Below are 23,320 nucleotides of genomic sequence, written 5' to 3'. Positions count from 1 at the left end.
GGAAGAAGAAAGGTCAGGAAATCCTTCCTGGAAAAAGTGGGACCTGAGCCAGTCTTTAAAAGATTGCTGAGATAGGGAGAAGGAGAAGAGAGCATTCCAAACAAGGAGAAGAAAAAGCAAGCAAAAACTTGGAGGTGGGAATGTGTGAGGTATATTCAAAGGTTGCCGGGTAAAGAGTGCTCAGTAGAAGCAGAGCTGACTTTAGCATTACCCTGTGTGTTCACGTATTAAATGATTTCATTTCCCTGGAACTCTTTCTGTAAACCACTCATGCTTTGAGCTTTCTTTTTGGGTCTCCTTTACCAAAGTTTCTTATGCATCTGACAATTTATGCCTGTGATGTATTATGTAGTATATCAATTATGTATAATAGAAATAATGTATAAACATGCATAGATATAAAAAATAAAAATTGAAATAAAACACAAATATAATTGTACTTCCCTAAGTGACTAGATCAGAGGGAATTTAGAAACAGAAAGTAGTTCCAAAGCCCTGCCACATGTTCCAGTGCATTCTGGCTATGAGAAAGACAGATGGACTTACGTCATAAAGGACTGCTTGACTTGGGGCCCTGGTATACCCCTTAGCCTTCTCTTTATCAAAGCAGCTGCTTCTGAGAGGGAAATTGCCAAGTGCGTAAATAGCTTAAACCCTAGCACTTGGCATGTAGGCAAATGGTTCTCATTAAATACTGAAGAATGAACGTTTGGAATCAGACCTAGGTTCAAATCCCAGCTCTCAGTAGCTGCATGAGTAAATTATTCAGTTTCCTCATCTGTAAAATGACAGTAGTAGTATTTATCTCATAGGATTGTAAGAATGATGGTAGTAATATCTATCTCATAGGATTGTAAGAATGATGGTAGTAATATCTATCTCATAGGATTGTAAGAATGAAGAAAAATACTATATTGACATCATGGTTTGTATACATGGCAGGTTCTTAATGTCATTTCTTCTTATTACACTGAAGTATGTTTTCTTGATTCAACTTGAAATTTTTTAGGGGAGGTAAAATAGAATGTGAAGAACCTTGGCTTTGATGCCAGACTTTTTGGATTTTAATTACTTAATGATTGTTGGCAAGTCTGTTACCAAATTTTCTAATCTACGAGTAAAACTTACCTCAGGATTGTGGTGATTGTATTAGATGATATGTATGAAATACCTGTTTAAAACTGTGGGATGCCATCTCAGGAAGGAATCTTAACTGCAGAGCTTTGAGAAAGCATAGCTTCTTGTTTTCATAGATTCACGGAATGTAGGCGCTTGAGGGACCCTTAAGATCATCTAGCTCATCCTCTCCCTTGTTTAGATGAGAAAGCAGAGATCTTGGTCTCTCTCTTTCTCTCTGTCTCTACACACCCACACACACACACACACACACACACACTATGGTGAGGTAGAGGTGAAACTGGCTTGAACTCTAGACCTTTTTTTTTTTTCCTTCTCATTTTGCTACCTTTTATCAGGGTTTTGCTGGGTCTGTGGAGGTGTTAGAACTTCAGAATTTCTTTTGGTTAGTGTGTTGAGCTCCCAGACAGCAGGGTTTTAAAATAAGGTTCATAGGTGCTGGGTAACAAGTGTTGTGAAAGTCAGGCCAGAGCTGCTGAAATGCCCTGGAGAGAATTTTTGTGTGTTAGGGAGATTCTTTAAACTCCTTGCCCAGTTGAGTTAAATGTCTGGTCATTTTTTCCTTTCTTCACTTACTGTCTGAGCACCTACTTTGTCCAGGTGTGTGCTAGCCTCTGGGAAGCTGTGATTAATTTGACATGGCCCCTGCACTTAGAATTCAGTCTGTTATGGAAGATAAACACTTATAATAGTCAATTACTATTACATATATTGGGTGCTGTGGGAACAGAGAGGGTAAAGAACCACCCAGCCTAGAGATCAAGGAGGGCTTCACAAAAATGATGACTTACCCTCTATCAACTGGCTAGTTACTGGTAAAACCAGGACTGTTAACTCTGACAGACAATCTTTTTGCCTCTCCCTTTATTTTATTGTTTTTTGTTTTTTTGAGATAGGGCCTCACTCTGTCACCCAGGCTGGAATGCAGTGGCATGATCTCAGCTCACTGCAACCTCTACATCCTGGGCTCAAATGATCCTCTTGCCTCAGCTTCACAAATAGCTGGCACTAAAGGCATGTACCACCATGTCTAGCTAATTTTTGTTTTTTTGTAGAGACAGGGTTTTGCCATGTTGCCTAGGCTGGTCTTGAACTCCTGGACTCAAGCGATCTGCCTGCCTTGGCCTCCCAAAGTGCTGGGATTACAGGCATGAGCCACCATGCCCGGCCACCTCCCTTACTTTAGTTCAACAAGAAATTAAGTCTTTAAACATGCATTGAGTATCTGCTCCAATCCAGGTCCGTAATTGAGCTCTTCTACATATGTGAAATATTAATAGATAGACTTTGCCCTCTCAAGGAGACTACAGCTCAATAAAGAGCTAAAATAAGCCTAAAAACAATAATGTTCCTGTTTTTTTATTTCCTTTTCCCTGTTTCTCTTGCAGCAAATAAAAAGAAAGAGAAAGAGCGGCCAGAGATTTCTCTCCCTTCAGATTTTGAACACACAATTCATGTCGGTTTTGATGCTGTCACAGGGGAGTTTACGGTAAGTCCTGGGTCACAGAAAGGTCTTTAGTCTTTTAGAGTTCTGGCAGTGCACTATTAGATTCAACCCTTTCTCATCTTCTTGATGCTTCTATCTTTGCCTGAGACCCTGATTACAATTTTCTCACGTTCATGAGTGGGACACTTTCATCACCAAAATTGTATCCAGAGATACAATATCCTTTCCATCTCCATTCCTTAAATAATAAACCTCTGTTAAATGGTAGGCTTGGTAGCAGGCTCTGTGTGGGGCACTGATCATGCAGGAACAACATCCTATCCTACCATCCTGGAGGTATAGCCTGGTGAAGGAGCAGACATCTTAAGAAATGACTAATACAATGAGAAAGATATTATAAAAGAGGCTTGTGTAAACTCTGAGGGTATAGAGAGAAAGGAATGACTAATAAATGCATCTTTTGCTGCTAGCAAGTGTCAGAGTTAGCTCTGATGTTCTTTCAGGGTCCCCTGTGACTGTGCCTTCCTGTTAGTCTTGCATGTCTCTCTTATAGGGAATGCCAGAGCAGTGGGCCCGCTTGCTTCAGACATCAAATATCACTAAGTCGGAGCAGAAGAAAAACCCACAGGCTGTTCTGGATGTGTTGGAGTTTTACAACTCAAAGAAGACATCCAACAGCCAGAAATACATGAGCTTTACAGGTATGAGAACTGTGTCCAGGGCAGTCTCAGCAAGAGATGGTTTTAATCTGGGTGGGAAAACTCACATGCCTATTGGTCTGGGATGAGAGAAGAAAGTAGTGGAAAGAGTAGAAGTGGCACTTTAACTAACGTGGAGTTTTGGAATTTGACAGCCAAGATGATGGACTTTGCATCAAACTTGAGTCTTCACTTTGTCACTGCACATGTTTTTTTAAAAATAGCATGGTATTATATAGAGAGAACACAGGTTTTGTGCTAGAAGTCTAGATTCTGACCCTTACTAGGTTCTACCAGTCACTTCATTTCTTTGCACCTCAAAATGCGAATTCCTATCTCAAGAGGCTGTAGTGAGAAATGGCTGGGCGCAGTGCCTCACACTTGTAATCCCAGCACTTTGGGAGGCCAAGGCAAGAGGATCGCTTGAGGTCAGGAGTTCGAGACCAGCCTGGGCAACATGGCAAAACCCTGTCTCTACAAAAAATACAAAAATTAGCCAGGTGTGGTGGTGCATCCCTGTGGTCCCAGCTACTTGGGAAGCTGAGGAGAAGGGATTACTTGAGCCTGGGAGGTGGAGTTGCAGTGAGCAAGGATCATACCACTACACTCCAGCCTGGGCAAAAGAGTGAGACCCTGTCTCAAAAAAAAGAGGTTATAGTGAGAAATAAAGTGAGCTGATTGATGTGAGAGTTCTTTATAAGTTGTAAAACGTCACCATAGAAATGTAGCTATCATTGTCATCATTATTGTTAATATTATTATTAGTTATTTAATAACATTAATGTATGTCTTCCTCAGGGAACTAATTTTTATTAGTTAAATGAAAAACAGGCCAATAAAGAATAAGTTTCTTTAGATGTACCCTTGGTAGAAGGGACTGTATTTTTAGGAGTGTTTTTAATAGCAGAATTGGGATTAGAACCCAGGTCTCCTAATTCCTATAATGTCACCTTTTGAATTTACTACTTGCCCCTAATAATGTTATTTGGAGGTTCTCCTTCCACAGTGGACCAACTTTCCATTGTTTTGCAGATGTGAGAGCCAAAGAAGGCCTTTCTAATATGCTAAATTAATAGTGGGATAATCTTTTAATTTCTAGGCTCTTTACTCATGTTGCCTCCTTCAAATGGCAGTATTGTTGGGAAGGTGAGAACCAGGATGAACTAGTGAATTTTGAAGGATGCTTTCCCCAGCCAGTATCTGGCTTGTTTCAAGGGCACAGATGGTGGAGATGACAGGCTGCAGCTTCACTCATGCTGCTATGGTGGTGCCCAGGAGAGGGCTATGCATGTGCCCAGCAGTATTTCCTTCCTCTTGTCTGGCCCCGCTGAGTCTGTCTCACTTACTCCATTGAGGGACTGAGTCATTTCAAGGAGGAATTGGGGTGGAGGGCTACTGAGTGGGAAAGTTTTCTAGTCAGGAAATTAGAGTTTATGTTTAAGGAACTTGTCATGGAAACATCAGGTTAGAGGCTGTCTTTGAAAACCTCAGTGGCTAAGTCTTTGGAAGGATCTTTCCTGCATGTATGTATGTAAATATGTGCTAGTGGCATGTAAATGAGTATGTAAACAGAGACATAGCCCTGTGGTGAAGGGGGTGGGTCGCCCCTCCACACCTGTGGGTGTTTCTCGTTGGGTGGAACGAGAGACTTGGAAAAGAAAAAGACACAGAGACAAAGTATAGAGAAAGAAATAAGGGGACCCAGGGGACCAGCGTTCAGCATATGGAGGATCCCACTGGCTTCTGAGTTCCCTTAGTATTTATTGATTATTTGTCAGTGTTTTTTAGAGAGGGGGATGTGTCATGGTCACAAGACAATAGTGGGGAGAGGGTCAGCAGACAAACATGTGAACAAAGGTCTTTGCATCATAGACAAGGTAAAGAATCAAGTGCTGTGCTTTAGATATGCATGGACATAAACATCTCAATGCTTTGTTAAGCAGTATTGCTGCCTGCATGTCTCACCTCCAGCCCTAAGGCGGTTTTTCCCTATCTCAGTAGATGGAACGTACAATCGGGTTTTATACCGAGACATTCCATTGCCCAGGGACGGGCAGGAGACAGCTGCCTTCCTCTTGTCTCAACTGCAAGAGGCATGCCTTCCTCTTATATTAATCCTCGTCAGCACAGACCCTTTACGGGTGTTGGGCTGGGGGACGGTCAGGTCTTTCCCTTCCCACGAGGCCATATTTCAGACTGTCACATGGGGAGAAACCTTGGACAATACCTGGCTTTCCTAGGCAGAAGTCCCTGCGGCCTTCCGCAGTTTTTGTGTCCCTGGGTACTTGAGATTAGGGAGTGGTGATGACTCTTAAGGAGCATGCTGCCTTCAAGCATTTGTTTAACAAAGCACATCTTGCACAACCCTTAATCCATTTAACCCTGAGTTTGACACAGCACTTGTTTTAGAGGGCACGGGGTTGGGGGTAAGATCACAGATTAACAGCATCTCAAGGCAGAAGAATTTTTCTTAGTACAAAATGGAGTCTCTTATGTCTACTTCTTTCTACACAGACATAATAACAATCTGATCTCCCTTGCTTTTCCCCACACTGTGGGTTTGCATATATTTGGAATTAAAGCCCATTTAAGTATTCATGAACAAAGATAAAGTCCACTCAGGTATTCATGAACGAACATATGTATAAATATACACATTCAGGTAATTATGTGTATGTTCATTTGTGCATGCACATATGAATAATATTGAGTGTATATGTACAGATACGTGTGTACATCTACTTTTGTATGTACAAATTTGTGCACATGTATATATATGTATGCAAGAATTTTAATTTTCTATAAGTTGAAGACTAGGGCCAACTCCAGGCAAAATTGCATATTTGGCACAGGTTTTTTTAAGTGTCATATCTCTCCTTTCCCTATTTGCCATCCTCTTATACTATTAGTTATGATAATACTACCTCAATTTGTATATGCTCACATGTGAATTACCTCATGTGATTCTTTTGCCGGAGTCCTGTGGTGCGATCTTGGCTCACTGCAGCCTGTGCCTCCTGGGCTCAGGTGATGATTCTCCCGCCTCAGCCTCCTGAGTAACTGGGACTGCAGGCATGCACCACCACCCCCAGCTAGTTTTTGTGTTTTTAATAGAGACGGGTCACCATGTTGGCCAGGCTGGTCTGGAACTCCTGACCTCAAGTGATCTGCTCACCTTGGCTTCCCACAGTTCTGGGATTACTGGTGTGAGCCACTGAGCCTGGCTCCCTCATGTGATTCTTATGATGGCCTTAGGAGATTGGCAGGGCAAGGATTATTATGCTCATTTTATATACTGAAAGAAATTAATTAGGCTCAAAGAAGTTAAATGGCATACCCCAAGTGACTCAGCTGAGACATGATGGAAATGTATTTTAAGTTGGGCCTTTAACTCCTTTGCTGCCTGTAACCAAAGCACAATCTTCCATGCTCATTTTTTTTTGTCAAGTATTTCTATTTTTTCAACACTTAATTTTTTTTTTTTTTTTTTTTTTGAGATGGAGTCTCGCTCTGTCACCCGAGCTGGAGTGCAGCAGCGCGATCTCGGCTCACTGCAACATCCGCCTCCTGGGTTCAAGCAGTTCTTCTGCCTCAGCCTCCCAGGTAGCGGGGACTACAGGTGCATGCCACTATTCCTAGCTAATTTTTGTATTTGTAGTAGGGATGGGGTTTCACCATATTGGCCAGGCTGGTCTCAAACTCCTGACCTTGTGATCCACCCACCTTGGCCTCCCAAAGTGTTGGGATTACAGGCGTGAGCCATGCGCCTGGCAACACTTAATTTTTTATTCCTGTTAGTAGCTAATGTAATAGGGAAAAAGTAGACTAGATTGACAACTCAACTGGGTCTTAGCCCTGTTTTGCCACTGACTTATGTGACCTTGAACCAATCTTTTTCCTTTTCTGAACCTCATTTTACTCATCTGTAAAATGAAAGTGCTGGAAGCACTTTCTGTCCGTCATTCTGTACTTTGGAATTTGATTTTGATATATAGAAGTTCATCACCTTTAAAGGGAGTGTTTACTTATTTTTATATGACATAACAAGTATGCCTATTACCAAAATACCCAATCTTCAAAAATACTAGCAGTACGTAAAATTGGGGGTAGTGCAGTGAAGGCATAGTGTTGTACTCTGCCAAAGTTGATAGTCTTTTGGACAAGAAAAAACAAATGAATTAAGTTTAAAGTATATCCTGAATTTATTTCTCCAGAATACTGCTAGCTATTGTGGATTTGTTATAAGAACATGTTGTCAGAGCTTGCCTTATTTCCTGCTTTGTGGGTTCATGATTTGCTGTAGGGTCAAAGAAGCTGTATCTAGCACTTTTTTACATGATGGAATTGGAATTGTACATTCTCTGGGCTTGCTTCTTGGTGAGGAATATATTGGATTTGGTAGAATATTCCTCCTTAATTCCATTAGTGGTGAATTGGCAGTCAGTTTTTCTTGGACCCATGGGAATTAAAGAACAAAACTGAAGACATTACCTGGTCTTTAAACTTACTTTCTTGCTAAGATCTCCATTGGGTCTCTCTTTCATATTTTATGAAGTCTAAGATACCACTGATTGTAAGATGTACAATTATTTACATACCAATCAAAGAAAATAAAAGCTGCCAATTAAACCATAACGTGCTTTTGATTGTAGGACACACCTCTGTTTCAGAGATGTTAATGTGAAAAAATGTACATCTCAGAATCAGTGAAACATGGTAATTGCTTCATTGAGGGAGCTTGATTCTATTCTTGGAAAACAAGACCCTACCTTTAATTAGACTTGACAGGATTAATACCTCTCTTTTCCTCAACCTTAGTCCTTTTGTCCTTGTGGGCAGTAGATATGGATATAGAAGGATCCTTTATGAAAGCTGAAACTGGAGACTGGCCATGATTTGGCATGGATGACTCAGGATGGTGCTATGGATTCTTTCCTTTTCTTTTAGAATGCAGATTTTCTTGGACATTTAAGCCTGACAGTGATATAGCTGATGATGTGGATATAGTTCTAGCATAGTATTTAGAATGAGACCAGAATTCAAATCTAATTCCTCTCTTTAACCTGTGTGTACCCTGGGCAAATAGCAGTCATGTGCCACAACAACAGACCGCATATACAATGGTGGTCTGATAATTAATATTATAAGGGAGTTGAAAAATTCTTATCACCTAGTGATTCCTTAAGTTTAAAATAAATTTAGCATAGCCTAAGTGTACACTGGTGATGTCCTACTTAGGCCTTCACATTTACTCATCACTCACTGACTCACCCAGAGCAACTTCCAGTCCTGCAGGCTCTATTTATGGTAAGTGCTCATATAAGTGTATCCTTTTATTTACCTTGTAAACCATATTTTTTATTGTACCTTTTCTATGTTTAAATATACAAATACTTACCGTCGTGTTACAGTTGCCTGCAGTAACGTGCTGTACAGGTTTGTAGCCTAGAAAGCAATAGGCTATACAATATAGCCCAGGTATGTAGCAGGCTATACCATTTAGGTTTGTGTAAGTACACTCTATGATGTACACATAATGACAAAATTACCTGATGACACGTTTCACAGAACATACCCCATTGCTAAGCCACACCCAACTGTACTTAACATCTCTGAACTTGTTTCCAAATCAATAAAAGTAGATATAATAATAGTACTCAGAGTCATAATGAGGATTAAAGAAGGTGATATGTGTAATGCATTTAGCATGATATCTAGCCTGTAGTACCAGTCATACTATTACTATTCTCTGAATCTGGCATGTGCTTGACCAGATAGACTTCTTTTGCTGTCCAGAAAGAATTAACTGTAACTGTTTATTGACTAAGTCCCTTGTCTTTCTTCCTGTGCAGATAAGTCAGCTGAGGACTACAATTCTTCTAATGCCTTGGTAAGTCTTTATTTACTCTATTTTGATGTGGGCAGATGTGGAGGTAAGGATCAAGACAGTGTGGTAGAGGCAGAGCCTGAGCTGGGAGGCACTCATATTAGTCACTCCTGCACCCTTGGCCTCAGAATTCCTATCTATCCAATAAAGAAATTAGATGTAATAAATAGGGGGTATCCCTTTCAGCTTTAATGTCCTAGAAATTCTTTCTTTGTGATAATTTTTTAATTTTTAATTTTTATGGATTCATAATAGTTGTAAAATGTTCTCGAAATTATAATTTTGGAGCCAGAAGATATGGTTTTAGACTCAGTTTTAATTTGTAGCTTTGAACCTTGGGAAAGTCAGTTTGCCTCTTTGAGCTTCAATTTCTTCATCAATAAAATGAGGATGATATACTGTGCCCTCACCTGGACATGTCTTCAGATACCTACATTTACAAGAAAATTTCTTCTTTGGTCTATGGAGTCTGCAAAACCAAGATTAGTCCTAATTGTTGAAGGGAGCAGATTTTATTCATTTAAAGTCATTCATTCTGTCCTCTGAAGTTGTAATGAATGCTTTGACACTCAAATGGATGTTATAGAAATCATGAAGAATTGGCCGGAGAGTAAACTAGATGATCTCTCTGTCTCTCTCAACTTACAAATTCTATCTCCGAGGGCAATTACAAGGATAAAATGTGATGTTGATGTATTTGAAAGCGTCCTATAAATAGTAAAATGTGATGCATATAAGAGAATACTGCTTTTTTTTTTTTTTTTTTTTTTTTTTTAAAGAGACAAGGTTTTGCTCTGTTGCCCAGGCAGGAGTGCAATGGTGTGATCATAGCTCAGTGTAAACTCAAACTCCTGGGCTCAAATGATGCTCCTGCCTCAGCCCTCTGAAGAGCTGGGACTACAGGCATAAGCCACCACACTCAGCTAATTTTTAAAAAGTTTTGGTAGAGATGTGGTTCTCATTATGTGTTCTCAAACTCCTGGCTTCAAGTGATCCTCCTGCCTCGACCTCCCAAAGTGTTAGGATTACAGGTGTGAGCCACCACACCTGGTTGCTATTTATTTTTTACATCTGATGTTGTCTCTTGTACATAGGTGGTTATGCCATATTGATTTGCTAAACATTTGCAAAGCCCTAGTTTATACTATGCCAAGTCCGGTGTGAATAAGTGACATTACAGAGATGGTCAGACATGTCCCAATACCTAAGAACCTCTCAGTCTTGAGGTTGAAGACCTCAAGCAGCCAGTTCTTCATGATTCCTGTTTGTGCTTGAAGGCACAGACAGACAATTATAGTGCAGCATGCTAACCTTCCTGAAGCCAGGGGCTGTCTCTGACTTGTTAATTGTTATATCCTTGGCATCTGGCAAGTCTTGGCATTTGGTAAACATTTACTGAATGAAAGGTTGGATGTGTCAGAGAAAGCTTCCTGATGGTAAAGTCTGAGCTGAATGAGTTAGTTATCTAGAGCAGGGATTAAGGGGAAATGTGGGTATTCCACACAGAAAGAGAATAGCATGTATGTGGGCAAGGAAGTTCATGAGGTATACTTGCACAGGGAACTGCGAAGTGGTTATGACTAGAATGTGAATAGTGAAGGAAGTAGAGGTGGGTGATGAGGAGGATTGGTAAGCAGGACAGATCATGTAGGAGTTTGACTTATCTTAAAGGTGATGAGATGCTTAAAGAACTTAAGCAGGAGAGTGGTTAAGTTCTAACACAATACCAAGTCACCATCAAAATACTTTGAAACATGCTTCCACCAGTGGGAACTGGTTTATTCTGAGTCATTTTTACACATATTGATTATAAAAAACAATATTCACACGTTCAGTGCCTTGCAACCTGTTGGATCCTTTCTCACTGACTCTGAATCCTCACAGGAGCTTACTGAGGTAAGTTATTATTCTTGTAGATGATAAAACTGAAATGGAAAAGAGTTAATGGCAATAGGCATCTGATTCCCAGCCTATACTGCTTTCCCCTGATTCGTGCTGCCTTTCATCAATAGAAGAGATGTGATTAAAAGATGGGAAAGAATTTGCAAATATAGGATCTTTGAATAGTAAATTATTAAAGAAGAGGCTTTAAGCCAAATTGTGCTTTGTGGCTCAAATGTCTTTATGCTTTTGTAGGAAGAGTGATAGCTATCAATATTCAGTGCCTACGATGCACGGTGTTAAAAACTTTATATAAGCATGATTAGCCTCACATTTACTTATGTACAAAGTATTGTCATCTCCATTTCATAGGCAGAAAAACAGAGTTTCCTGAAGACTTATAATTAGAACCACATTAGAATTGGGGTCTTCTGAATCTCAGTTTAGGGTTCTTTTCACTGTGGCAAGGAACAAAAAAGGATGTCATTGAGGTCTTATAAAGGAGACTGCAGTAAAGCTGTAGCTATGTTGTTTGTTATTGAGGAGGAAGAGCCCTGGGGTTCATGCCATATGGCAGGGAGGATAACACCTGCTTGGTAAAAACTTGTACTGGTTTAGTATCTACAATTAAAACCACTAAGGCTGTCAAGGACATTGTTCTCCCCCAGTTCAGAACATTTGTCCAGCACTAGCTCAGTGCTCTGTATATCCTTACTAGTTTTACATGGAGGATATGTTTTGTATTATGGTAGCAAGTCATTATTTTCCATATTGGTTTCACACAGATGATTCCACTTGTGAAATAATCAAATATAATTGCTGCCTAAGAAATTAAGACTCAGAAAGATTAAGTGACTCACTCCCTACGTTTGAATGAGTTAGTAGTAGAAACCAGCACAAAATTCTGCTCTCCTGAGCATTCATGTATTCACTCATACCCTAAATATTGACTTAGTATCTTCTTTATGCCAAAGTACAGGTGACACAAAAATGAACGTGCACTATCTTAATCCTTGAGGAAAAAAATAATGACAGACTGGGGAGATAAGGGCTGCAAGAGAGGCATGAATAATGTACAATAGGGTTATATTTGATGGAGTGATTTATTCTGCTCTGAAGTACAAGGAAGTTTGCAGAGTTCTTGGGCCTTAAAGCTTTGTTCGTTTAACAAACATAATCTTAAAGTCCCTTTTAGCTCTAAATTCTGTTATCTGTGGTTCACTGGTCTGAGATCTGACTCTAAGATTCTATGGCATTTTAATGCCTGATTCTCATTTATAAAATGAATAGTTACCACATGGTAAGTTCTTTGGGTGCTGAGAAGTCAAGGACTAGTAAGATCTCTGCTCTTGGTCTCACAATTTTTGTGATGAATCAGAACATGTAAACAAGGATTTATAACATAGTGTTAAGTAAGCATCAGGTAATGATACCAGGCAGAGAAAAAGGCAGTGCTTTCCTGTCTGATGGACAGCATGAACAAAAGTTGAGTTAAGGATCCAGTATGTTAGGCCAGAGAGCTTGGACTTTGTGCTGGAGCCGAGGGAGTATTTTAAATAGAAGATTGATGTAGTTGGATATGTGATGTCTAAACTAACATCTTAGATTTCTTTGGAAATTGGATCAAGATAGTAAACTGAATTCATGTGCCCATCTCTCTTGCTATCTCAAATTTCTTAATTTCAGAAAAGATTTCTTAAAAATCAAATTAAAAGCAATGCTCTAAAACAAAAGCATGATGTAAATCAACTGTTGTGAGGAATTCATGGAAGATAGAAAGCAGAAAAGGTCAGATTGATCAGAGCAGAAGAAGCCACAGCTTAAAGTATGTGTAAGAGAAGATGCCTAGGAAAATGAAAGTAGCTCCAAAGAAAATGGGCTGAAAGAATATATACAAGAAGCAGGAAAGAGTCATGGGTCATCTTCAAGGGTAAATTAATTTAATTCTACCTTTGAAACAGTAGGGGCAGCCTCCTCCTTACAGTGAACAAAAGGCAGCAGGTGCATTTGATTCTAAGCTAAAATCAGCTAATTTTCTGAAGAAAGTAAACTGCCTACTTGAGGAAAGCTCTTGCTGTGGGTATAGGGGCCTGAGAGAGAAACAGAGAGGAACCTGAGTTAACTGCAAAATTCTACCACAGATATAAAGAAAAGGAAACAGGAGAAGTAGCTCTGCAGTGAAGGAAAATACATTAAAGTTTTCCATCCCAAAAGTAAATTTCTCATACTTTTGATACCTGGGAGGAGGGGAATCTCTACTTTTCCATGCCTACATACCCTAAAGTAACACTTGCCAATAACCATCTCTCCGTAACTCACAAACAGATCATATCAGACCTCCCATTCAGAGTAGGACAGTGGAAAAACAGACTTACGTAAGTTTCAGAAAAACTAATGCTAATTACATACACTAATCTATCCTTCACTTATAAATATGAATCAATAGCTAAGGATCTGCAGACATTTGAGAGAAACACAACATTAAAGAGAGGAACCAAGATAAGGAAGGAAAATTAGCCCCAGGGGAAATAGATAATTCAGGAAATAACTTTTTTAAAAATCTAGTATTTTCAGAGAGGATCTATAGATGTTTCATCTACAAAAACACCTTGCTATTAGAGCAATCAGAGGAGGAAAGAGTGTTCTTAGTATTAAAAACATAAGATATAAATTTATGGCTGGGCGCGGTGCTCACACCTGTAATCCCAGCACTTTGGGAGGCCGACGTGGGTGGATCACCTGAGGTCAGGAGTTCGAGACCAGCCTGGCCAACGTGGTGAAACCCCATCTCTACTAAAAATATAAAAATTAGCTAGGTGTGGGGGTCCATGCCTATAATCCCAACTACTCGGGAGGCTGAGGCAGGATAATCACTTGAACCTGGGAGGCAGAGGTTGCAGTGAGCTGAGATTATGCCACTGCCCTCCAACCTGGGTGACAAAGCGAGACTCCATCTCAAAAAAAAAAAAAAAAAAAATTATAAGGTTTAAACAACAAATGCATATAAGTGAATAGGGAATTAATGATATAAAATATAAAAGATAGAAAATTTGAGAATAAATGACAATAGAGGGTTGGTCAAGGGGATTCAAGTGTAAGCAGAGAACAGAGGCAGTAGAGTAAAAAAATAAATAATAGAAGAAAAAATTCCCAGCTAAAGAAAGGCATGAGTCTTCAGATGAAGGGCCTATTAATGACCAAGTCAGATAATTGAAAAGAGATCCAAGAATAAAGAGAAAAATCTTAAAAGCCTCCAAAGAGAATATAGTTCATATCCAAAGGAACATCAGCATCAGACATCTCGTTAGAAATAGTGGAAAAAACAGCGGTATCTTCAGAGGGATGAGGCAAATTGTTTAGAACCAAGAATTTTGTACCTAATCAAACTAACATCTAACTATAAGGTGTCAATATAAAGGTATGTTTGGACATGTGAAGATCAAGGTTTACCACCCACAGATCACTTCTGAAAGGCTAAATACCAAATAGTAATATTAATTACCTCTGGGGTTAATGGTGATTAAGAATACTCACTTAAAAGTATTTTTACCAGCCAGGCGCGGTGGCTCACGCCTGTAATACAGAAAAATTAGCTGGGCTTGGTGTTGTGTGCCTGTAATCCCAGCTACTCAGGAGGCCGAGGCAAAAGAATCACTTGAACCAGGGAGGCAGAGGTTGCAGTGAGCCGAGATCATGCCACTGCATTCCAGCCTGGGCCGCAGAGTTGGGACTGTGTCTCAAAAAAATAAAAAAATAAAAAATAAAAATATTTTTATCCAGGTATTTGATTAAAAAGTCAAGTAGGACTTGTAATAAGTAGCTCTCATTCTGGGATCTCCCTTCACCATTGTCTTGGCAATCCCTTTGTATTTTTGTGTTGGTATTCCTATTTTCTCTATGCCATGCCTACATTATTTTTTGTTTACTTTTGAATTTGGTGGAGCACATCCTCTAGTAGCTTTAAGAAAGTAAATGGAAAGTAAACATTTAATAATACCTTTCAGGTCTCAAAATGGAGCATTCTCTATGCTACCCTCACGTTTAATTAATACTTCAGCTGCTTATAGAATTGCAGGTTACACATATTTTTTCATCAGAATTTGGAAAACATTACACTTTTGTCATCTAGTTTTCAGTACTGCTGAGTCCAAAGCCATTTTATTTCTCCTTCCCTGTATGTGACCAATTTTTTTTTCTACTCAGAAAGCTTGTAGGATCGTCTTTGTCACCATTGCTTTGAAATTTCACAATTATATTCCTATTTACATCTATTTATACTGCAGGGAGCTTTGTGAACTCTTTCAGCCTGGAAACTCTGCCCTCAGTTCTAGGAAATTGCTTGAATTATTTTGTTGATGATTTCTTCCCCTTGCTTCGTTTGTTGTCTCTTCCTGGAACCTCCATCATTTAGATCTTGGACCTGTTTTTTTTTTTTTTTTTTTTTTTGAGATGGAGTCTCGCTCTGTCACCAGGCTGGAGTGCAGTGGCATGATCTCAGCTTACTGCAACCTCTGCCTCCCGGTTCAAGCAATTGCTCTGCCTCAGCCTCCCGAGTAGCTGGGACTGCAGGCACGCACCACCACGCCCGGCTAGTTTTTTTTTGTATATTAGTAGAGACGGGGTTTCACTATGTTGGCCAGGATGATTTCGATCTCCTGACCTTGTGATCTGCCCGCCTCGGCCTCCCAAAGTGCTGGGATTACAGGCGTGAGCCACCACGCCCAGCCCTAGATCTTGGACCTCTTAAACTAATTCTCCATGTTTTAAAGGATTTTCTCTCTTTTCCTTGCATTGGTTTTTATTCTGAAGAATTAGGAGACTTCCTCAACTTTTATCTTTCAGTCAATTTAATTTTTCATTTCTATTCTCATGTTTAATTTTCAAGCACTTTTTTATTTTAAGAAAATATATGGCATTCTTGTTTTCAGAATTGATATATTTTCTTATCTCTAAGGAAGGTGATGATAGGCTTTCTCTGGATGTTTTTTTCCTCCCTGTTTAGTCTGTTTTTTCCAGGTGGTCCTTTGCCTCGTTTGTTTTGGTTTCACACTTTTATGTTAGAGGTTTTCCTTGCATATTCAGAGCTCTGCTCATATTTATGATTGGGGTACTAAAAAGCTTACTAGAATTTTAAGCTCATTGGTGGTGGACAATTCAATACTTTTAATAAATTTATAGAGTTGTGCCGCCATCACCTGGAAAAGTTCCCTGGTGCCGTTTTACCATTCATTCAAACTCCCATGCTCAGCCCTAGGAAACCACTGATCTGCTTTTGGTCTTTATAAATTTGTCTTTCTAGACATTTTATATAAATAAACTCATACAACATGTAGTCTTTTGTGTTTTGCTTCTTTTACTTAGCTTTGAACTTTATCTGTGTTGTAACATGTATCAGTATGGTGTATTTCATTTCTTGTTATGTCCAAATCATATTCCCTTGTATGGATACACTACATTTTTTTTATCTTTTCATCAGTTGATGTGTACTTGGGTTGTTCCCACTTTTTGGTCATTATGAATAATGCAGTTATGAACATTCACGTACAAGGTTTTGTGTGGTCTCATTTCTTCAGAGTATATACCAAGGAATGGAACTGCTGGGGCATGTGGTTAACTTTATGTTTAACCTTTTGAGGAACTGCCAGACTTTTTTCCACAGTGCTGGCACCATTTTATATTCCCACCAGCAGTTAATGAGGGTTCCAGTTCTGCCTATCTTTGCCTGTCCCTGTTGTTGTCTGTCTTTTTATTATAGTCATTTTAGTGGGTGTGAAGTGGTATCTCATTGTGATTTTATTGGATTTCCTAATGGATAATGATGTTGAGCATCTTTTCATGTGCTTATTGGCCATTTATATACAATCTACTTCACATTAATAGTAACTGAAATGCAGTAAAATATGTAAACTTTGCCCCAGTATATCTTCATTCCCTGCCCCTTCTTTATTCTATTACTGCCATTCATTCATATACACGAATGTGTATGAATCTGTATGTGTGTATGTGTGTGTGCACATATACGTACTGTATATATTGGAAGCCTAACAATTGCTTTATACAATTGTTTTTTAAAGAAGTCAATGGAAGAAATAACAAAAAGTATTTTTTTTAGAGTCTTCCATGTTAATCTACATATTTACCATTTCCTCTTCTCTCCATTATTACTTGTGGATTTGAATTACTATTTGGTATTACTTCCTTTCAGTCTGATGGACTTCTTTGAGTATTTCTTGTAAATCAGGTCTGATAGCAATAAATTCTCTTTCTCTTTGTTAATCTGGAATGTCTTCAGTTCATCTTCATTTTGAAGGATAGTTTTGTTGGGTATAGATTTCTTGATTGGCAATTTTAAAAAATTTCAGCTGTTTGAATATGTCATCCCACTGCCTTTTGACCTCCATTGTTTCTGATCAGAAGTTTTTGTTTTGATTTTTAAAATACTCTGATCAGCAGTCAGCTGTTAATTATACTGATTGGCCTTGTACATGATGTCAGTTTTCCCTGGTTGCTTTAAATATTTTCATGTTGACTTTAGCTTTTGGCAGTCTGACTGTGCGTTTAGATGTTATTTTTATTTTTTTCTTTTTCTTTTTCTGAGATGGAGTCTCGCTCTGTCGCCCAGGCGGGAGTACAGTGGTGCGATCTTGGTTCACTGCAACCTCTGCCTCCTGAGTTCAGGCGATTCTCTTGCCTCAGCCTCCCAAGTAGCTGGGATTTCAGGTGCATGCCACCACAGCCAGCTAATTTTTGTATTTTTAGTAGAGATGGGGTTTCACCATATTGGTCAGGTTGGTCCCAAACTTCTGACCTCAAGTGATCCGCCTGCCTCAGCCTCCCAAAGTGCTGGGATTACAGGCATGAGCCACCGCTCCCAGCCAGGTGTGAATCTTTTTGTGTTTTCCTACTTGGGATTTATTGAGGTTCTTGGATCTGTAGATTAATATTTTTATCAAATTTAGGAAGTTTTATCCATTATTTCTTTAAATACTTTTTCTGTGTCTTTTTTTTTCTTCCTCAGAGACTCTCATTATATGTATGCTGGTGGCTGGTGTGCTTTATGTTGTTCCACAGCTGTTTGATGCTCTGTTTTTTTCTTTAACTTTTTTTTACCTCAGTTCTTTACATTAGATAATTGCTATGGGTCCATTTTCTTTTTTTTTTTTTTTTTTTTTTTGGAGACAGAGTCTTGCTCTGTCGCCTAGGCTGGAGTGCAGTGGCACGATCTCAGCTCACTGCAATCTCTGCCTCCTGAGTTCAAGCAATTCTCCTGCCTCAGCCTCTTGAGTAACTAGGACAACAGGCACGTGCCACTGCACCCAGCTAATTTTATTTTTATATTTTTAGTAGAGATGGGGTTTCACCATATTGGCCAGGCTGGTCTCGAACTCCTGACTTCGTGATCCGCCCACCTTGGCCTCCCAAAGTGCTAGGATTACAGGTGTGAGCCACTGCTCCCAACCTCCATTTTCAAATTCATTGATTCTTCTGCCATATAGAATCCCTTGTTTAGCTCTCTGGTGAGTTTTTCATTTGTTATTTTATTCTTCAACTGTAATATTTCCATTTGGTTCGTTTGAAGTAATTTCTACTGAGAATTTCACTTGTTACGCTTTCTTAAAACTCTTTAAACATGGTTTCTTTTAGTTTTTTGAATGTATTTATATCTGAGTTGAAATCTTTATTCTCTAAAGCCAACATCTGGGGACATTCAGAGTTTCTGTTGATTGCTTTTTTCCCCCTAGGTCATGCTTTCCTGTTTGTTTCCATGTCTTATAATTTCTTGTTGAAAATTCAATATTTAGATAATATTCTGTACCAATTCTGCATACTGATAGTCCCCTCCCCCAAAAAAGTTGCTAGCTTTTTTGTTTATTTGTTGGTTTTGTATTATCTTACTAGGGATAAATCTGTGAAATAGTCTTTATCCGTGGTCATTGATGTCATTGCTCAGTGTTTGTTGTTTTTTTGTTTGTTTTTGTGGTGGTTTTGTTGTTGTTGTTGTTTTGTTTTGTTTTGTTGCAGCCTGGCTTTCCAGAGTTTGTCTCTTCTGGAACTTCTATGTTTGCTTAGCTGAATCTTTAGCCAATGATTTGACAGAGATGGTGCTCAAAAACTTCAACTCTGTAAGGCTTCTTTCCTCTGCTGATGGATCTGTGTGTAGGTAGGGGAGTACATTTACTGTTTAGGCCTTTTTCAAGTCTGTTCCAGCTTTTACTTTCTGTTGGGCTCTTTTGAATCTTTTATGTGTATGCACATAGCCAGGCATATGTGACTATCATGAGGCTTTTCTAGCGTCTGCTGTGCCTGTGAACAGCCTTAGCTGGAAATTGGTTTGCCCTACTCAGGACTGTAGCTTCAGGCTAAGAGAGCTGAATAGTTGACCCTCTGCCACTACCACCTTTGGAAGTCACTTCCAATGACAGTGCCACTGGGCCTGGGCATTGCCCATATCTCCAGCACAAAGTGAATGTTCTTGGACTATGCAGTTATACCCTGGTCTGCCCTGATGGAACCCCCACACTCTGGAGTTGGGGCTCGGATGGATGGGAACATCCCTTGCCCAGAATGTCAGAGATTCTATTTTTAACCCAAAGTTCAGGAGTTTATCAGTCATAAGCACTTCTCAGTATTTTGTTGACCTTTGTTGGATTTCCAGGGAACTGAAATGGTTTTTGTCAATTTTGTCCAGATTTATAGTTGCTTGTTGGGGAGAGGATTTGCCAGTCTTCTGTCTCTGCTATACCTGGCAGTCTGCTTATAATATTTTTAAAAAGATAAAGGACAGATTATTCTGGGCTGTAATAAAAGATGCATTAGAGAAGGCAAGACTGGGGGCCCAAAAAGCAATGAGGAAGACTTGTAAAGGATTGGTAAAGGTAAGAGAATATGGTGCCTAAGTGAAAGCAGTGGTTATGAGGCTAAGGAACAGAGGGTTTAATGGAAAGAACTTTTTGAATCCTGATACGATTTATTTTCCGTTTTATCATACTGCTTCTCACGGAGTGGGGAAAGGATTTTATGTTTAGTCAGGTATCAATCCTTGGTCTCCCTATCCCAAGGAAAAGTATCAAGTTGATCTTGTAGGGTGAGCATAGTCTTCCTACTGGGACAGAATGCTTAGTGAGCATGCCCTGGCTACCATCTCCTCTCTGGGTTGGGTTGTCACATTTCAATGGCCATTTTCAGTCTGTTTGCATTATATCATTCCGAGCTGCCCAGAGCCTTGAGTTTTGATTCCAGTACCTAGTCATTTTCTTCTTCTTCTTCTTCACTATTTTCCTTGACCTTAAAACTTCTATTTGATCAGGCAGCAGCCACCCAAAATTTCCTTAGGATATAGTCTTATCCTTGACCATCTTAGCTGAACCTTGGAGCCTTCCCAAGGTGGTTTTTAACTGGCCTGTTAAAAACCTGGCCTGTTGAGAGCTGGTTTTGATCATGTTGAAGATATAATAAAGCAAACAAGCTTTTATAGGATGTGAAAAAAACCATCAGACCCACTAATTTTTACTGTAGAATGTAGGCTAATGGTTTAAATCAGTTAATAGTACAGTTCTTCGCCATTTTGGTATCTTTCTTTGCAATCCTGTTCCCATCATCTCCACTTTTTCAATTATTGAGTGCCCCATCATTTAGATATTTCACTCCAGTTTATACTACTATTGGATAAGACATATTCGTTTAGCAATCCTATACTGAGCACTTTCTAATCATCTGGCCAACATCATTATCATAGCTAATATTTGAGTATTTTAAAAATGAATTTTACATAGCTTTATCTCATTTAACCTCACACTAACACTAAAGTAAGTACTAATACGGGCTGTATTTCATAACTGAGGAAACTGAGACAGAGAATTAATATCTTACGCAGAACTCATAGTTTGTAAGTGATAAAGGCGTGATTTGATCCTAAGCTAGTTGATTCCAAAATGTCGGTTTTTAAGTATTTTTCTATCCTGCCTGATAAAACAGACAGTTCAACATAAAACCTTAACAATTGGAGAGAATTATAAAGTAGCCAGTGATATTGTGTTAGTACTTCTAATGAAGAAGAAAAAGAAAAAAGAAGGAAAATCAAACTAAAAATTGGTATCAGTGGAAAAGTACATAAAGTATATTCCAACAGAAGACGTTTGAGATCTGTCACTAGAAGAACAATTGAGGAAGCTGCAAGAAGAACGAACTTACAAAGTAGTTACAAAGAAGTTTCCAGTGTATTTATTCCTTATTGTCATCTGGTAATATGCTAAGAATATACACCTTTAAGCAAATGCCCAAATTGCAAGGATATAATCCCGGGTACTATTCATACATTTCCATAATAAAGAAAACCCAAACTGGTGGATGAATTTATATAGAAACACCTTTAAAATATTGTTGAACAATTGATGCTATCTGAAGTTAGTAACCTTAAGTTAGTAACATTAGTAATCTTAAATTAGTAACATTTGTGTTCTACAGTGTTTTGGTTCTAGTATCTTGTTTTCAAAAAAGTAGACAGTATCATAGATTATATTTAGTATTCTTGCCTATTTGCAGTAGAAAACTTGCCTGTGATGAATATTTTTGTATTTAAGGCAGTGGAGATGGTATATTAGTATATATGTATGAACATATGATGAATAAAAGTGCTATTCATACAACATTTCAGGAAGTAATAAATTTGGTACTCTTTCTAAAAGCTTTGAGTACTCTATCAGACTATACTTTAAAAGAACTGAGAACCAGGAACCCTTGAGTTTGTTAGAGTTATAGGTGCAAATTTTCTTTGGTGCTTTTCACTATTTTGTTATAAAATAGGAATTTGTATTTTATTGCCATTGATTAAAAAAACCTTTTCTCTAATTTGTGAGAAACATCTTAATAAAACACTTTAAAAAGAAAAAAAATGTGTAGATTACATCACTGTTCTACTCACAGTCCTCCAGTGGTTTCTTATTCTAGGTCTAAACTCCAAAGTTTTTATTACCGCCTCTCTGACTTTACATAATCTGATTCCCAGCTAACTTTCTGACCTCATTTCTTTCCTTACTTCCCCTTACTAACTTTGTTACACCCACATAGGTAGAATTCCTAAGGGTTGTGGGAACATACCAAGCATGTTTCTGTCTCAGAGTCTTTAACTTCTTCCATCTGCCAGGAATATCCTTTTCTCAGAGAGCCCCATGGCTTGCTCCCTTAATTCATTCAGGTCACTGTTATATGACATCTTATTAGAGAGGCTTGCCTGTGCCTATCATACCTAAAATAGTATCTCCCCACCTTCTCAACCAATCTCTGCTCCTATATGGAGCAGACACTTTGGTGATTGGTTTTTACTCTATTCTCTTCTAGAATGTAAGTCATAGAACCAGGGACTTTATGTTTTATTCTTTATGTAGCCCCAGAGCCTAGAATGGAGCCTGGCACACAGTGAATGGATGGATGGATGGATGGCTAGATGGGTAGATGGATGATGAATTGGAATGTCTGGCTTTTGTTTGAAACAGAGATTTGTGGTTATTAGACATAATGATAATTTGATTCCTTACATCTCTCTAGCTCTTTACCATTTTCAGTGATTTTATGCTCACTTTGCCTCATTTAATCCATTCAGTGGCCTTCTGAGGTAGGCAGAGAGCTGTAGTCATTATCCCTGTTTTATAAATTAAAAATGTGAGACTTAACTTAGACCCTTGCCCAAGGACACAGGGCTAAGAAGTAAAAATCTGGGTAATAACCTAGACCTTTCTCTCTCTGACAGATGTTAATATCACTGCCCAAAGCTATCACCTATGGAAAACAGAATGTTTTACTGAGGAAGGTGATGAAATCCCCTTCTCTACAGTTTTATAAAGCAAACAAACCTACTGTTTACAGTATACATCAGGGCAGCCCCAGGGCTACCTGATGATGAAGGGCTTTGCTGAGTCAACTTTATTCCCACATTAGGTTTTTAGTTCAATTTTATTGAGTGGAATAGTGGGGAGAAAATAAATTAGAGCAGAAAAATATCGAAATGCATATTTTGACAGGGAAAGAACCTCTATTGAGTTTTAGAACTTAAAGCGATTTAAGGTCATCCCTCAAATTATAACACTCCTCTTCCCTCACATTCCTCAGGTGATTAAACTTCAAACCAAGAGGACAGATTTATTGCCTGTGGTCACCACAACTGCTTATATATGCCTGGCACTGTCAGTTTTTAAGTTATGCTTTGTGCTGGAGGCCCTGTTAAAATCTATGAGTGCCAGTTTTTCTTACTTTAGTATGTCAAATGTGGTAAAA

At 38.9% G+C, this 23,320-nt stretch overlaps 1 protein-coding gene across 14 annotated transcripts in view; it reads left to right on the top strand.

Moving 5' to 3' along the window:
• The window catches only part of PAK1 (p21 (RAC1) activated kinase 1), a 269,840-nt gene that overhangs the window by 205,820 nt on the left and 40,700 nt on the right, over positions 1 to 23,320 (top strand). For all 14 annotated transcript variants that reach the window (XM_063728215.1, XM_054526060.2, XM_054526055.2 and 11 more), the window contains 3 exons: positions 2,526 to 2,626; positions 3,138 to 3,285; positions 9,135 to 9,172. In XM_063728215.1, the coding sequence (XP_063584285.1) occupies positions 2,526 to 2,626; positions 3,138 to 3,285; positions 9,135 to 9,172 (287 nt within the window). The remainder of the gene's footprint in view (positions 1 to 2,525; positions 2,627 to 3,137; positions 3,286 to 9,134; positions 9,173 to 23,320) is intronic.

The sequence above is a fragment of the Pongo abelii genome, chromosome 9 (genome assembly GCF_028885655.2).
Source record: "Pongo abelii isolate AG06213 chromosome 9, NHGRI_mPonAbe1-v2.0_pri, whole genome shotgun sequence".
In the NCBI taxonomy this organism is placed as follows: Eukaryota; Metazoa; Chordata; class Mammalia; order Primates; family Hominidae; genus Pongo; species Pongo abelii.
This window is presented reverse-complemented; position numbering and strand designations above follow the sequence as displayed.